Raw genomic sequence first — 16111 nt, 5'->3', positions numbered from 1 at the left:
CAAACTTGTATTATCAAGAAAATGTCAAACGAAGGGCACCTTGCTTTGCACTGACGCAAACCCGGCCTTTCCCAAGGAGATATAGAAAGCGCCTCTTGCTGGAGCCAAACCCAGTCTTGTCAATAGCTGGTCTCACTCGCTACTCGTTGACTCTGTTGCCCGTTTCAGACATGGTGAGTGTTTGCTTTTGTTCTTTTAAGAGGAGAGGGGGCTGCGAGGGTAGGAAGGGCAGATTCGTTTTGGATATTTCTTTGTGAAATGTTCTATATATTCTGAAAGGCAAAGGGAAGACAACCATAGGTACATTATAGTTGTAAGCATCACCTGGGGGTGGGAAAGAGGTTTCTGAGGCGCTGGAGCTAAGAGGTTGGAAGTGTCTCCTAATCCCGCTCTTCTGGGAACTGTCCTTGGTGCTGAAAAGCCAGGTGCCAATACTGAAGAGAGCCACGGAGTACTAGAGGCTACTGAGATAAGAATGCTGGCTGGAGCTGAGATACTTAATTTGGTGCAAATTAAAGAGTTCTGACCTATGCATTTGTGCAAGAAGGTTAGGTATGGCTGAGGTGAAGGTAATATGATTATTCTTACAGTATAATAGTAATTGGTGGTACTAATATTTATGAAGCCCTGAAAGATAACATGAAGAGAGAAAGTGGATAAAATATATATATATATATATATTGCTGGCAGTTATTTTCATTCTCAATTGGGAGAAAGCAAGTGAAAATTAGTGGTCCTGAGTTTCAGTTCCTAAGCCAGTATAGGGGCATGGGTATTAAACTCTTGTGAATAGCTATTCTTGGGGAGTGGGGAGGACCAAAAATCTTCTCAGGTTCTTTTGCATATCTAGGAATCTGGAAGTGAATGTAGGCTGTGTAAAATAAACCTGGTTACTGTCTTGTGTTTAAATCTGGCTTATTGTTGTTCTTGCGGGGCTGTTGTTACTGTTTGGTCGTTTTCCTTATCCTTGCCTTTACTACCTGGCAGGTGTGGGTAGTTTTGGGATCGCTGGGATTCACATAACAGATTTGGGCTCAGACACTTGCAGGTGCCAGGGCATCAGCTTTTGTGGCCACAGCTTGTCTATCGCTTATTAAAAAAAAAAAAAAAAAAAAGCAGCAAATGTGCATTGTTGAATGACAAAGGAAATGGGGCGGAAAATTAAAGAATCTTTCTACAATGGTGATGGGGACCGTGGGCACCCAAAGCCATGATGTGAAATCCAAAGAAGGCGAGGAGCTCATGGCTGTAGGGCTATTTCCACCCTCCTTTTCTCCCCCCTTCCAAAAAACACTTCTGCATCTTTTTTTAGTTCACCTTCTATCAGGGAGGAGAATATTAGCTTCCTTATGTCATCTGAAGGGAGACAGATTGAGAAATACTGATTACAGTTTTTCTTGGAGAAGGGAAAAAAAAAAAAAATCCAGATTCCAATTTGTTCCCTGGATCTTCTGTCTGGATCTGAGTTGTGAACGTCTCTATATGTGGATACAGGTATTTTTTAAGGCTGCCGTGACTTGTTTTGCACGAACTTCACGTTGTGTTCGCAGGATTGCAGTGCTCCCAAGGAAATGAATAAACAACCAGCCAACAGCCTGGAGGCGGCGGTGCCCTCGGGCCACCACGATGGCCCGTGCGCACCCAGGACGAGCCCGGAGCAGGAGCTTCCCGCGGCCACCGCCGCGCCGCCGCCGCGTGTGCCCAGGTCCGCTTCCACCGGCGCGCAAACTTTCCATGCCGCCGACGCGCGAGCCTGCGAGGCCGAGCGGCCCGGAGGAGCGGGGGCTTGCAAACTGAGTAGCCTGCGGTCGCCGGCGGCCTCGGCGGCTCTGCGGGATTGGAGCGAGGCGCACGGTGCGCAGACCGCCCCTCCTTCAGGGGGAGCCGGGCCCGGCAACGCGCTGCCTTGTAAGATTACGGCCCTGCGGGGCCTGGAGGGGGATGCGAATGTGAGTGTGGGGAAGGGCACCCTGGAGCGGAACAATACCCCGGCCGTAGGCTGGGTGAATATGAGCCAGAGCACCGTGGTGCTGGGCACGGATGGAATCACGTCCGTGCTCCCGGGCAGCGTGGCCACCGCTGCCACCCAGGTAAGCAGGTCGGGCTGGAGCCGCGCCGCCTCCTGCTCCCCAGCCGCGGGAGAGGCGAGCCAGGCCCAAGCGGGTGCACGTGTGCTGATGGGGAGACCGGTTGGCAGTGCCAGGTGATGGATGCGGGAGGCAGCTTTGGGGCTTCGGAAACTCGCACTGCGCTGAGGGGTCGCTAGTTCGGGGCAGGAGGGCTGCCGCAACCCTGCCAGAGGGCTTGAGACCTCGGGAGCTGCCATTATCTGCTCCTTCCCAGCCTCAGTGGTAGCGGCCATCCAGGTGCAGACTCATCACGCAGTTGAGGCATTTAGATTCCTCCCCCTTTCTGCAGACAGGACTCCCCTTCTTGCTAACCACTGGATCTTTTTTTTTTTTTAACTTAATTTAAAAAGGAGAAGAAAATGCAGAGAAAAACCTGGACGGAGGGGAAGGGAGGAATGATGGTTTAGTCCTGTGGGCTTTGTACTGCAAGTTACAATAATCGTGATAACTCCTTTGATAAGTAGTTTATATGAGGCCGCTACTGAAGTTTAAGCCTCAGAGCCTATCTTTTCCAAAACCTGTACCAAATTTCGTGTATATATTTTTCTTAGAGTACTCCTCTCAATTGTATAAGCTCCAGGCCCTACAAACCTGGATTCACCTGTGCATTTGATCCTTTAGATTCAACCAGAGGCATGAAAAACCCACAAAACAAATCCCAGTCCTGAGTGGGGGAGGAGGCAGCTGTTGCTGGTGGCCCTCCTCCCATATGGGCTTTTGTCTTCTCCCACTCCCTCCAGTCTCTCCCCTCCTTCTCTGATTTCTTCCCTCCATCCTGTTTCATAGACTTCAGCTCGTCCTTTCCCACTGTGTGCCTCTCCACAGCCTCCTCTCCTCTTAGCTCAAGGGCTAAGCCTGTGTATCCAGTGGGGGGGTTCTTGAACCTGCACACCTCCCTGTGTGAGATCTAGGGTTTATGTAGCCCTTCTTCGTTACTCTAGTGTTTGTAGACTCACACACACACACACACACACACACACACACACACGCTTATCCACACAGCAAGAGCTCAGCTGTTGAAATAACTAGAAATGGATGTAAGCTTAGGCTTTCCCACTCGCCCTTACTCTTGGGGTGAACCTCTGGAGGGTTTGCATTAACTGCCTGTGACAGCATGTGCCCAAGAGTGTGACCCCAGGTGGAGGCAGAAAATTTGTCTCACATGTCTTGCTTAACCTCCGCACTGCGGCAAAAGGAGCCGGAACTCCCACCCTTTCTAGCCCTGGAAGAATTGAAGGGGGAGGGAGCTGGAGATGGTATGTGTGTGAGAGGTGTGTAGCGGGGATATTAAAGATGGGCAGTGTAGATCAAGCCCTGCCCTTACCTATTTTCAGCTCTGCCCATCTTTCTGATTCTTGTCTTTCTGCCACCCACCTTGCCCCTCCTCCTCTCTCCCCTAGATCTTCTTCCCATCTTGCCAGCTGCTTCTTTATCCTCCATGGCCTGTGGAACAGTGTGGACAGGCCAGAATGCTAGAATAGGAGGTGGAGGGTAACGGAGGAGGGAGAACGTGACTGAGAAGGACCAGGGCTCAGGTCCCTGGAAGCTCTGTGTCATGTCCGGGTGTCCTGAACACTTTCTGAGTTTATTTGCAGTTTTTCCTTCTGCTTTGCAGTAAGGCATTCCAGAACTAGGGAGTGCCCAAATAGAGCATCTTAGTGTGTGCTTGGAGAGGTGAGACCCTCAAACCCATAGACTGCAGGAGCGGGAGGGTGCCTCGGAAGACTGTGATTCTGAACCCCTCAGTTTACAGATGGGGACACAGAAGCTCCAAGAGAGCCAGTGGCTTGCCTGTGGTTATCCAGCTGGGTAGGATAAAGTGTAGACCAGAACTCAAGGTTTTTGATGTCCTGTCTCTTTCCATGTCTTTATCCGTCCCCCTCTTGTTTCACCCCTAAAGCTCCCTCCTTCCCATCTCCCTTTCCCTAGAGCTGAAAGGCGCCCCTTTAATGAGCTGAGAGGCAGCTTCTGCCCGTAGGCTTTGGAGAGAGTGATGCAGGGGCTCTGGCTGGCTTCAGGAATTGCAGCTCTCTTTCTGGCCTTAGCATGGAGTCCAAAAAAAAAGAGAGAGAGAGAGAAAAGGGTGTGTTGAGGAATTTGGGGAGGTAGGGGTTATTTAGGAACCTGCTTGCTGGGGACCCTAGGCATGATATTGGGGCCTGCTTGCCAAAGGAACTCTTGGTCAGGGGTTAGGGATGGAGGGATCTGCTTGCAATCAACCTACAGGTTCAAGGTTTGGGGAAAGCTGCTTGCTGGTGTGACTTGACTGCGGGATTTGGGGAAAGAGGGGGTTCAAGAGTCTCTTGAAATGGATCTTCACATCAGAATTGGGAGCCTGCCTGCTGAAAGCGTGCAGGGTTGAGGGGTCAGGGCCCTGCCTGCCGATGCATCCTCGTGTGAAAAGTGGGGGCCTGCTTGCTGGGAAGGACCCTCAGCTTTGAGCGGGGAGGGATGGAGGGGTGGAATGGGACCTGCCTGCCGACCTACCTAGGGCTGTGATCCGACAATGTGCTTTTCCGCCCCCAGGAGGACGAGCAAGGGGATGAGAATAAGGCCCGAGGGAACTGGTCCAGCAAACTGGACTTCATCCTGTCCATGGTGGGGTACGCAGTGGGGCTGGGCAATGTCTGGAGGTTTCCCTACCTGGCCTTCCAGAACGGGGGAGGTATGGCTTTTCCGCTCTTTCCCCCAGGCTGGGCGGGCACTTGTGGGCTGGCGGGGGACACAGAGCAGGAGATACAAAATCTGGGGACTCAGGCTGAGAGAGGAGGCTCTGGGCAGGCCCTTCACACTCCAGCTCCATCCCCTATAGGCATCTGTGGGAAGCTGGAGAGCAGGAGCTACCATACCTGGTTGGTGCTAGATCCAGGAGGCTTTTATCTGGAGATGGAGCTCAGGGGAGAGATGGGTTTCCACGAGGCCCCATTGACCACTTGGGAGGCTGGGTCCTGATTCAGGTGAACACTGATGCAGGCGAGTTCAAATAAATCCTAATTTAGCCCACAAGTATTTCGGTACCTGATGCCCTCCTCGCACATGAATAGTTTTAGAGCCAGGAGCTGTGCCGTCCCGGACATCGAATTAAGTACGTGGTAAGATAGTAACCTGGAAATCTGAGCCTGCTGGGCACTTGGGTCGTGCAGAGGACAGGATGCAGGCGAGCCAGGAGGTGGGTGCAGAGCGGCGAGGGGCTGTGGTCTTGAGAATCCAGTGGAAGTGCTCACACAGATACGTCCTCTTGGGAGCAAGCAGGGCTAATTTTGACTTTAGCAAAAACGGTTTCCGTTGCATTTGTCCTCACTGGGTGGAAGGAAAACCGTTTCTAAAATGGGGTGGGTGCCAGTCACTCACGTGCCAGCTGCCAGGCCTCTAGGATCCACTGTGCCTCTCCTGTACCCACTGAGGAGGGACCCGGCACATCCAGGGTCCCCTTTGCTTGCCCTGGCCACACTGAGGCACCACAGGGTGGGGCTAAGCCAAGCCCCCTTTACAAATAGGAATTTGCGCCTCAGTTTCTCTTTCACAGCTTCTCAACTGGACCAAGGAGATAAGAAATGCGCCCCTCACCCCATCGGGTTAGGCAGCTTAAGGGTTTGGGTTTTGTTTCTTTCTTTCTTTGTTTTTTGGTCTCTGGGTGAGCTCTCCAGGTACAGGGAGGAGGGACAGGTGCAGCCACGTGATGATGAAAACGGAAAAATATGTTAACACCCCTCCCCCTGATTACAAATTAGGACACTGTTGACAAGTATTTATGAGGAGGGCAGGGTGGTTACGATCAGGGAGGGGTGCCCTGGAAACAGAAGAAGCACGCTGGTTACACGAAGACTGCCGCCCCAGCTGTGTTTCGCTCGTTCTCTGCAGGGAGTCCCCAGACCAGGGTGCTGTGATAAAGCTTCCAGTGCCAGAAAAGGCGGCGGACAGCCAGGGTGGGTGAGGGAGGGGGTTCCAGTCCAGGGAGCACGGCAGCTTTGCAGCCAGAGGCTCTGCTGGACGAGCTTTACTCGCCCTTTGCCCACGATCTGGGAAAAACAAAGTGCCCGGCTGCATGGGGAGTTGAGTCCGGCCACCAGGAGGGGAGGCAACCTCTTCCGCAAGCACTGCGGCTCCAGCCCCTTCAAGGGGATGGAGGGGAGGGGATGGAGGGCTCGCTTGCTTCCTCCCTCCCAGGAACAAAAGAGAAGGGTTGCACGATCCACATCTTTCTCTAAAACCCATTCAGGAGAGGATAAAGCCAGAGCCCCGGTTTTACTCCCCAGCAGTCCCTGGCCTTCCTCCTCTGGAGAGGCCCTGGCAAGAGAAAGATCAGCTTTCCTTCTGTGGAGCCCAGTGTTCTGGGACTCTGTCATGAGTCCCCAAATTGGTTCTGACTGTGCAACAGGCCTCCCTGGTCTAGACCTTTTCAAAGATCATGGCTATTCCCCAAGCTCCTACCAAACAACCCCAAAGAATCCTTGAGGATGAAGAACCCCCAGGAACCCTCAGCCAGTCTCTGGAGACCTGCCAGCTCCCGGAGCCCTGGCCTGGGCGTTCTAGAGAACAGAAAGGAAGGATCAACATCATCAGAAGCCCACAGTCTAGATAAGACACCCACATAAATATTGTCAAGTACCTGGTGTTGGGAGGGGAAGTGCTGTGGGAGGGTAGAGAAGGGAGACTTCCTGGAGGAGGAGGCATTTGCACTGACTGACCTTGCAGGATGGAAGGGACTTCTCACATGGAGAAGGAAGTGGAGATCTGTGTGAAGGCTGAGGTAGGGGGGAAAGATGTCCCTACCATGCATCTGGTTGGTAGAAGGTGTACAGGTGACTCAAGTCAAGGGCCCCTGCAGTCTAGCTTAGCAGATTTGGAGAGCTGGGATGCCAATGAGATTTCACCAAAACAGAGTCCAGCAGTGAATCAGAAGTGTGGATTTGTTGAACATTGGAAGGAAGGGCTTAATTTGAGAATGTTGAAGTACTAGACTAAGAAAAAGAAAAGAATAAAGCACACTCAGCCTGCAACCCTCAATGACCCATCCAATGGGGAATTGAAAAAAATTGTCTGGTTGCAGGGTACCCTGGCATTGTTTAGAGGATGGTTCCTATATGTCCCTGGGTGCTTCGGTTGAGCTGGAATGTCAAAAGCTTCCTGGAGAAGGCAGGGAGCTCGCTCCTGAGGGGGAGGATGGAGCCTGCCCGCTTGGGCCTCTCTGAGCTCTCACCTCCTACTCTCTCTTTCCAAGGTGCTTTCCTCATCCCTTACCTAATGATGCTGGCTCTGGCAGGGTTGCCCATCTTCTTCCTAGAGGTGTCCCTGGGCCAGTTTGCCAGCCAGGGGCCGGTGTCTGTGTGGAAGGCCATCCCAGCCCTGCAAGGTGAGTGCTTCCTGCTTCCCAGCTGCCTCAGCCCTTCCCTGCCCTCTCTGGCACCAAAGGGCCCCAGGGAGTGAGACCTGCTTCTGTGATTGGGAGAACCCACTCCTTCCTTCTCTATTTGATCAGTTTCACCACTGGGGCCCTCTGAAGAATGGCCCAAGATCATCTCTGGCATCACCCTGTTCCTGGCAGAATGTCTTGATGTCCCTGTAGACACAGAGTCTATTCCACTATTAATGTGTCCGTCTGTAAGAGGGAGCCAGCACCCACATTCCCCTCCCCTGCGCCCAACCGTTAAGGATTCCACAGGATCTGGAGGAAACGAATCCCTGAACCTTTTGCTTCCACAGGCTGTGGCATCGCAATGCTGATCATCTCCGTCCTAATAGCCATATACTACAATGTGATTATTTGCTACACTCTTTTCTACCTGTTTGCCTCCTTTGTGTCTGTGCTGCCCTGGGGCTCCTGCAACAACCCTTGGAACACGCCGGAATGCAAAGACAAAACCAAACTTTTATTAGGTAAGTTTGGATATACCTGCAGCAGGCGAATCGTTCATTCATTCATTCATTCATTCGGGGAGGATGAACTGAGCACCTATTATGTTTGCAGGCTCTATACTAGATGCTGGGGGTACAGAGATGAAAACCACCCTCAAATATGGTTAATTCTAATATTTAAGAGACTCATGGCCTAGGCTGGGTAGTCAAATTCTTGTTTGCTCATGAATAGCTTGGAGTCTTTGTTGAAAATGTAGAATTACAAGTCCATCAAGTAGTCTGACTTACTAGATTTGGCTACAGTGGTGTCCCCTGGTGACTCGTGCACATGGTACAGTCTGTAAAGCAATGAGGTCTAGAGTCTAGGAGAGTGAGGCATGTGAGCCTGGGTCCACACTTCACACGATGCTGCCCAGAGCATGAGGTAAACACATGAGATGCTTGACCTACAGACCTCTGACAGAAAGGAACATAGCGAAGTGCCTAGAAGAGGGAAGGCTGTCTGGGGAGGCGGGGAGTGTTCCTGGGGAGCACTTGTTCAGACCTGAAACACTCTGGGGCTCGGGGGCTTGGGGGAACCATCAGTTTGGTAGGTCAAGGGCAAAAGTGTGGCAGTGCGGAGGGCAGGGCAGAGTGGCTGCAAGGCTTCCGGTGTGTAAGGCGTTTTGCCCCTGGTGGTATGTGCATTTGCGTCAGGTAACTTCTCTCTGGGTCTCAGTTTTCCTCATTTGAAAAACAGAAATGCTAACAACATTCTTCATCTGCTTACCTCACGGGATTGCTGTAAGGAGAAAAGAAGTGGAGGATGTGATCCGAGTTGGAAAGCACACAGATGGAAGGTGCCAGTACCAGATGCCTTTGAAGGTGCTGATCATTTTCATGAACACCAGTTAGCACGCAGTTTCTTCTTTCCCCAGCACGTCTGTTATTCCCTTTAAGCAGTCAGAATCCTGTGTCTCTTAGTGTTGGTCCCCCAACCCAGCTCTTTTGCCTGGACAGTCTGCACGCTGCAGAACAAGGAAGTTACTTACATGCGTTGAGTGTGTAAGAGAGAAAGACGACACATCCCTAACCACCCCACCCCCTCCAGAGAGGCACATTCCTAAAGGCGGGAACTCACACTGGAGTGCTTTTACACACCCATGCGTGGATGCCCACAACACACCCAGCCTCCAACTGGCGGCCCTTTGGACGAGGTTGCAGGAGAACTGACACTGGAGAGACATGCTCATCAAATTCAAACCCAGGGCACCTGAAGCGCTCAGAATGAGGCTTTGTGGATTCCCTGGAGTGGGGACTTTCACAGACATGAATTGGAACAACTCGGAGAGATGGTGAAGTACAGGGAAGCCTGGCATGATGCAGTCCATGGGGTGCCAAAGAGCCCAACACTACTTAGCAACTGAACAGCAGCTGGTGTGGGGCCCACTCTCGGAATGACCAGAAGTGAGAGCCCCTCGAGACTCTCTGGGCTTCCGTGCCTTCATCTTTACAATCTCCATGTGGATGAACTCTAAATTTAGGAGCAGTGGTTCTCAGCCCAAACTGTTGCTCATGGGCATCACCTGGGAACTAGCAAATCAAGACATCACTTAGAGTCGAGCCCAGACCAAGTAAAGTGGACTCTCCGGGGATGAAGTCTAGTACTCTGTAAAACTGTGTGTTTACAGTTCCCCAGGCACACCCAGGAGTAGGAACCACCAGGCTGGCGCTTGCCCACAGCCCTTAATTAGTCTTCCCTTAACCACGTTTGGAATGGAGTGCCCACCTTCTTGCCCTGTGCTCCCTACCAGCTCAGAGCCACCTTTGCAAAGCCGCTGAGAGAACCCCACTCAGTAAGCTAGCTGCTCGCAGATTCACCACTGACGATCTGCTGCTGGAATGGATTCCTGAACCTGGTTGTCATTTTGGCAAAGTGCATTGTCCAGGACCTGGGGTCTGGAGTGGAGAAAAGCCTCAAGTCATCCCAGTGCCCAGACTGTCCATCCAGGATTGTGTCTGGGGCAGAAGTCACTTTCTGAAGGAGCCCCGCTCGGGGAGGGCTGTTGCCTTGATCCAGCCTCCAGGGAAGCTTCCCTGGGCACTTCCGTCAGGGCCTTCTTGGGTCATGGTGATCGGTGTCTTGCAGCTGTCCCTTGGGAGGGATGGTAGTTTAGAAACGCTGTTCCCTCTGCTAACAATATCCATTAGTATTTATGCAACCCAGTAAGCCTTAACAGTAATAGCAAGCATCACTTACTACTCATCAACCACCATGTTAAAACTCTTTAATAACTCATATTACCAATGTTAGGATGGACAACAAGCCAACATATGGGTTTAATTGTTATTTCCAGTTTATAGGTGAAAAATCTAGAGCTCAAGTTCATAAGCTAGCTCTGTGGTAGACCTAGGATTGGATACCAAGTTTGCCTGCCTCCCAAGGCCGTGGTCCTAACCGCTCCTTAGCCTACTCAGCAGCTTCATAAACGATGTCTCTGCTATTCCTAATAAGAGCCCTATGAGTCCCAAGGGGCAGATGACATGGTCACTATGTTGCAGGTGACAAAGTGGACTCAAAGCCTCAGAGGGTGGAAATATCCAGTCACATGTCTCTAGGTAGAGCCAGCACCAGGATTTGGGTCTCAGTGACCCCTGATTCTCTGCTCATCCAGGGCCCCTGAAGGCTTTATTCTGTCAGCCTCGGCAGAGTGACATCTGTCTAGGTGTTTGTAGCTGAGATTCTATGGAGTTTAAAAGAAAGCTCATTTGAACAGTAGTTTTGACTTAGTAATACCACTTCTGGGGATCTACTGTTAAAGGAAAATCAAAGACACAGGTGAGGACTATTCAAGATTGTTCATTGTAGTCACATTTATAGTCTAGGAAAACATGGGAAACAGTAACAAAAATTCAATAATTCCATGGTTCAAATAAGTTACAGTGCATTTTTAAAGACTAAAGAATGCTTCATAGTCTTTAAAAATGAATATTCATAAAACATAGGGAAATCATCAGCACATCATGTTAAATGTAAAGGCAGGATACAGATTTATAGTATAATTATGTTTTTACTAACAATAATGTGCTGGTAGAACACACACAGGAAAGAGACACACGCATATTGCCTGGTAGATTTGGAGCCATTCTTTTTTTTCTGTTTCCCTAGATCTTCTATCAGGGACATGCATTTACTTTATGGCTGGAGAATGCATATGTATATGTACATATACATTTATGTAGCGTGTGTGTGTGTTTTTATAGCAACCTGAACACATTGTCTGGCCAGGCATGTGGGTGCAGGCATTGCTGGTTTTGTGGAATTTTTTTTTCTGGCTCATAATATCCCAGGGAACGTGAAAGGCAGAGCGAAGACATTATACAGCAAAGCACCTTATGATACAAACCATAAAAATGATGCAAGCTCTGAGCAGAGAGAGAAATGAACATTTTTCATTCTATTCCCTGGAAGCATGTGGACAGGCTTAGAAGATCTTATCTCATTCTTAGCCGGTAGTTTAAAATTTTTTGTTTGTTTAAAGTGAAGGTCTCAATTTCCCCTCTCTCAATGGAACCCCTCCATCTGTTCTTTGCTGGGCTTTGTAAACTTGACCATTTTCTGTGACCAGGGACAGGCTATCCTTTTCATAAGTATTGACCCTGTGGGGTCCTAAAGTGACTTAGAAAAGGGGATGACTTGCAGAGACATAGACAACTTTGTAGCCCCATTTCTCTGCTGGACAAGATGGGAGTTCAAGGACTTCTATGCTGATCCACTGGCTAAGACTCCATGCTCCTATGCAGGGGGCACGGGTTCGATCCCTGGTCAGGGAACTAAGATTCTGCATGCTGCACAGTGTCACCAAAAAAATAAAATAAAGCGAGTCCAGACAATGATGTCCCAGGCTGCCTCCCAAATGGCCATTCTGAGAGAGGCTTGTTTTTGTTGTTCAGTCACTAAGTCGTATCCGTTTCTTTGCAACCCCATGGGCGGCAGCATGCCAGGCTTCACTGTCCTTGTTTAGGAAGTGGAAAAACTCCGTCTCCTAGTGCAGTGTTCCACAAATGACCTTCCAAGCTCATCCACTCTCTTATAACCCCATAACCATCCTACCCTGTAATAGCAGGCAGCTGGTCCCAGGAAAGCGGGATAGATTCCCTGGCCATTATGACCTTCACTTACAGCAGGAACAGCTTTATGCCATGGCCCCTGAGCTCTGCTAGGGACCACTGCCTGGGACCCCCCCTCATCACTAGATGCCAGGACCCTGGTACTGCCCTGGCTCAGTCCCCTGGTAGAGCTTGCCACACATTTCTAAGGTGTAGATTGTGAAAGAGGCTGTTTTCCTTAAGGACATTCAACCCTCTGGGTATTTGTAATGTTGAAGGGCTAATCCATGCTTGCTGAGTGAGACCAGTGACTGTTTTTTGAAATTAGGAGCTAGCTGGGTCACCTAAAATAGGAATTGCATAAATACCATTTCTATTTCTAGAATGGCTTAATTTGCATTAGAACTTTAATTCAACGATTCCTTTTCTACCTAGTCTTTGGTGTGCTCTCATTTATTCATAATTGCCCAAGTAAAGAGAATCCTTCCAACCGCTTCCAGTTCAGCGTGATCCTTATCACGGTTCTTTGTTCAGGGTTGCTGAGCCGCAGAGCTCGCTGACGGCAGGGCCCGTCGCTCCTTTGCTGGCGGACCTGAAGGCGCAGTGCGCTGGGAAGCGCGCTCCTGCCGCCCAGTGGTGAGAGGGGATATTGCAGGAGGCCGCAGTGCCGCAGGGACGCTGTGACCTTGCACTGCGGCGGCGGTGAGTGGTAATCCAGACACGCCCAGAGACGCTCTCTAGGGAAGCTGCCCACGTGTTCCTCTGTGGCAGATTTGGAAGCAAGGGATTTGGAGTTTGCCCGTGCATTAGCGATCTCTTCCAATCACAGAGGGCTGGACTTTTTGGCAGGAGGGCGAGAAATAGCTTCTGTGCTTACAGGAAAGGGACATGAGTGGTGCTTTAATTAACTTCATTCTGGTCCCCGAGGGGGAAACAAATGCTTCCTCGGTAAATAGTTGATAGTTTTGAGCTCAGAATCCCCCTGAAACTGTTATTTGATCAAAGAAGATAATATTGGGTAAGAAGGTGTTTTGAGAACTCCCAAAGCGGTGCTTCTGAAACCCCAGAGACTTGGGGGGAGGCATTTTGCAATGTTCACAGACATTTTTGGTTGTCACAAGTGGGGCAGGGGAAAGATAAATGTTCCTGACATGTAGTGGGCAGAGGTCAGAGATGTTGCTCATACCTTGCAATACTCAGCACAGCCTCCCCACCAAAGAGAATTTTCTGATCCCATGTGTCAGTAGTACTGCTGTTTAGAAAACCTGTGGTCTAAAGAACCAGTCAGAGGTAAGGGGTTCTTATTATTACAGCTTTAAATTTTATCCAGCTTCCTCAGATATTCTGGAGAGGTTGTGTGGGAGGCATTAGATGCCTTATGGCTGGCAAGTGGAATTGAGAGACGATGTTGAGGATCAGAGATGCTCACCCCATGAAAAGGTGTAACAATGACATTTGCATTATGGCTAGATTTTACCGGGTCCAGCTGTGTGCTAGATGTTGCATGAGATGGTTTCATTCATGATCTATCTCACGTAATTTGGTTCTTGGAACAGCCTTCAAACTAGACTCTTTATGATCAGAAAAATGGAGGCTTGGACAGGTAAAGGAATTTGTCCAAGCTCTCAGAGCTAGTGGAATTCCTGAGTCCACAGTTCCCACTTTGCTGTGCCATGGAGGACGTGCATTCGGAATCCATGCACCATGTCTAGGCTGCACGTGGTTTTTGTTTGTTTGGTCCACAGTGTTTAAAGATAATTTGGCCTTATTTCCAATATTTTAAAATGGAGAGACTTCATGTAAATATCCAGGGTTTCTGCATCTTTTATCGGAACACCTGGAAAAGCATGGCAGGATTGGCTGGTGCGATCATCGCTCAATATTCATGGGACTGGTTCCAGAGCCCTTTCAGATACCCAAGTCTGCAGGTGTTCCAGTGCAGGATATAAAATGGTGTAGGACAACAAAAACTGTATCCAGCCAACCTCCATCGACATTTCAGTCTGCAGTTGGTTGAATCCGAGGATATTAAATCTGCAGATACACAGGGAAGATCATACTCTCTGTTTCAGTTCAGTTCAGTCGCTCAGTCACGTCTGACTCTTTGCAACCCCATGAATTGCAGCATGCCAGGCCTCCCTTCCATCACCAACTCCCGGAGTTCACTCAAACTCATGTCCATCGAGTCGGTGATGCCATCTCATCCTCTGTCGTGCTCTCTGTTTATCATAACTTTGTACCCTCCATTTTATATCTTTCTCATTTGTGTCACCAGCCTGACTCTTAAAGGTGTTTGAGTTTATGTTCCCTGTTCTCTGCTTCCAAGTAGAGTGGCTAAGAGCATGGCCTCCAAAGAGAGAGTGACCGTTTGCCTCCTGATTCTGCTGTGTGACCTTGGCAAGCAACTGCCCTTCTCTGTGCCCAGTTTCTTTATTTGCAGATGCAAGTCAAATCATCTAAGACATTTAAGACACATAAGACATTTAAAATAGTACATGGTGAAGTGCTGTGTAAGTGTTGTTGTTCTAACTGAACTGAACTGAGGGCTTCCCTGATAGCTCAGTTGGTAAAGAATCCGCCTGTATTGCAGGAGACCCCTGTTTGATTCCTGGGTCGGGAAGATCCCCTGGAGAAGGGAAAGGCTACCCACTCCAGTATTCTGGCCTGGAGAATTCCACGGACCATGTAGTCCACGGGGTCACAAAGAGTCGGACGCGACTAGGCGACTTTCACTTTCACTAAGTGCTGTGAAAGTGTTAGTTGTTGTTGTTAGTGTTACTTTGGCATCTTTATACATTACATATCCTTTGGCATTAATCCTGGTGGACTCTATCTAAAATATCAATCAGGGGATCATAGAGATATTGTAACATGATCAGAAAGACTTCAGTTTCTTCCTATGTAAAATGAAGATGACCATAGGCACCTCCCAGGTTTTCGGAGGCTTTTATGAGAGGATAATTGGCAAAGCTTCCAGCAAGGTGCCTGACACACCGACTCATCTGGTTAGTTCCCCGACCCCACTCCAGCCTAGGTCAGGCGTTCTCAGCCTCTGCACTATTGACAAGGGGGGCTGGATAATTCTCCGTCGTGGGGGTTGTCCCGTGCATTGCTGATGATTAGCAGCATCCCTGGACTCTGCCCACTAGACGCCAGGAGCACCCTGCTCCCTGAACGGGGACAACTATGTCCTCAGACATTGCCAAGTGCCCCCTGGTGGACAAATTCGTCCCCAGTTGAGAAGCCCTGTTGCAGACTCATGAGCTCATGTTAGTGTGCAGGAAGCACGTGGCATGCATATTTAGGGGACCTCTGTGTGTCGGCTGCCATGCCAGGCAGTGGGTTCAAGGTGAACTTATTAGTGAGTCTTCTGTGGCAGTAGCCCTTCAGCTTTGCTGATGTCTGATTAAAATTCATTTCCACAAGCCATTTATTCTTTGTGGAATCATAAGGATCTTGGTTTGAATCCTGCTTCTGTTTCTCGTTAGCTGTGTGATTTTGGTAGAATCACCTAATATCCCTCTTTGAGCCTTTTTCCTCATCTTAAAGATGGAGGCAGTGGTACCCACAGCCTAGGCTGCTGTGAGCCTCAGGGTAGATAACACATGTAAAGTGCTTAGCATATAGAGAGCGCTCCAGAAAGAAGCGCTGTTGTTACCAGGACCAGGCACAGCTGAAGCGGGTACCAGGGGCTCTGGGATGAGTAACACACAATTTTGGGATTCATCTGCATCCAGCTTTGCTCAGTTAATATCTTCCCAAAGTGACTGTCCAATATTTAGGAAATATTTTAGCTTTTGTCTTTAAGTTGCTGGAAAGACAAGTGTCTATTTTCTGTACAGATTTCACTGTGTCCTCTCCTGAACAGATTCCTGTGTGATCAACGACCATCCCAAAATACAGATCAAGAACTCGACTTTCTGCATGACCGCCTATCCCAACTTGACAATGGTTAACTTCACCAGCCAGGCCAATAAGACGTTCGTCAGTGGGAGTGAAGAGTATTTCAAGTAAGATTTTTTAAAAACACTTTCCGA

General features: G+C 49.6%; 1 protein-coding gene across 1 annotated transcript in view; it reads left to right on the top strand.

Moving 5' to 3' along the window:
* The first annotated feature begins 768 nt into the window (after nucleotides 1–768).
* The window catches only part of SLC6A5 (solute carrier family 6 member 5), a 56665-nt gene continuing 41322 nt past the window's right edge, over nucleotides 769–16111 (top strand). Inside the window, exons 1-6 of the mRNA XM_015461176.3 lie at nucleotides 769–772; nucleotides 1507–2090; nucleotides 4656–4794; nucleotides 7351–7482; nucleotides 7833–8006; nucleotides 15943–16084. Of these exons, the coding sequence (XP_015316662.2) occupies nucleotides 769–772; nucleotides 1507–2090; nucleotides 4656–4794; nucleotides 7351–7482; nucleotides 7833–8006; nucleotides 15943–16084 (1175 nt within the window). The remainder of the gene's footprint in view (nucleotides 773–1506; nucleotides 2091–4655; nucleotides 4795–7350; nucleotides 7483–7832; nucleotides 8007–15942; nucleotides 16085–16111) is intronic.

This window comes from Bos taurus, chromosome 29 (assembly GCF_002263795.3).
Source record: "Bos taurus isolate L1 Dominette 01449 registration number 42190680 breed Hereford chromosome 29, ARS-UCD2.0, whole genome shotgun sequence".
NCBI classification, from domain to species: domain Eukaryota; kingdom Metazoa; phylum Chordata; class Mammalia; order Artiodactyla; family Bovidae; genus Bos; species Bos taurus.
Note: the sequence above shows the minus strand (reverse complement) of the source record. Positions and strands in the feature narration are given on the sequence as shown.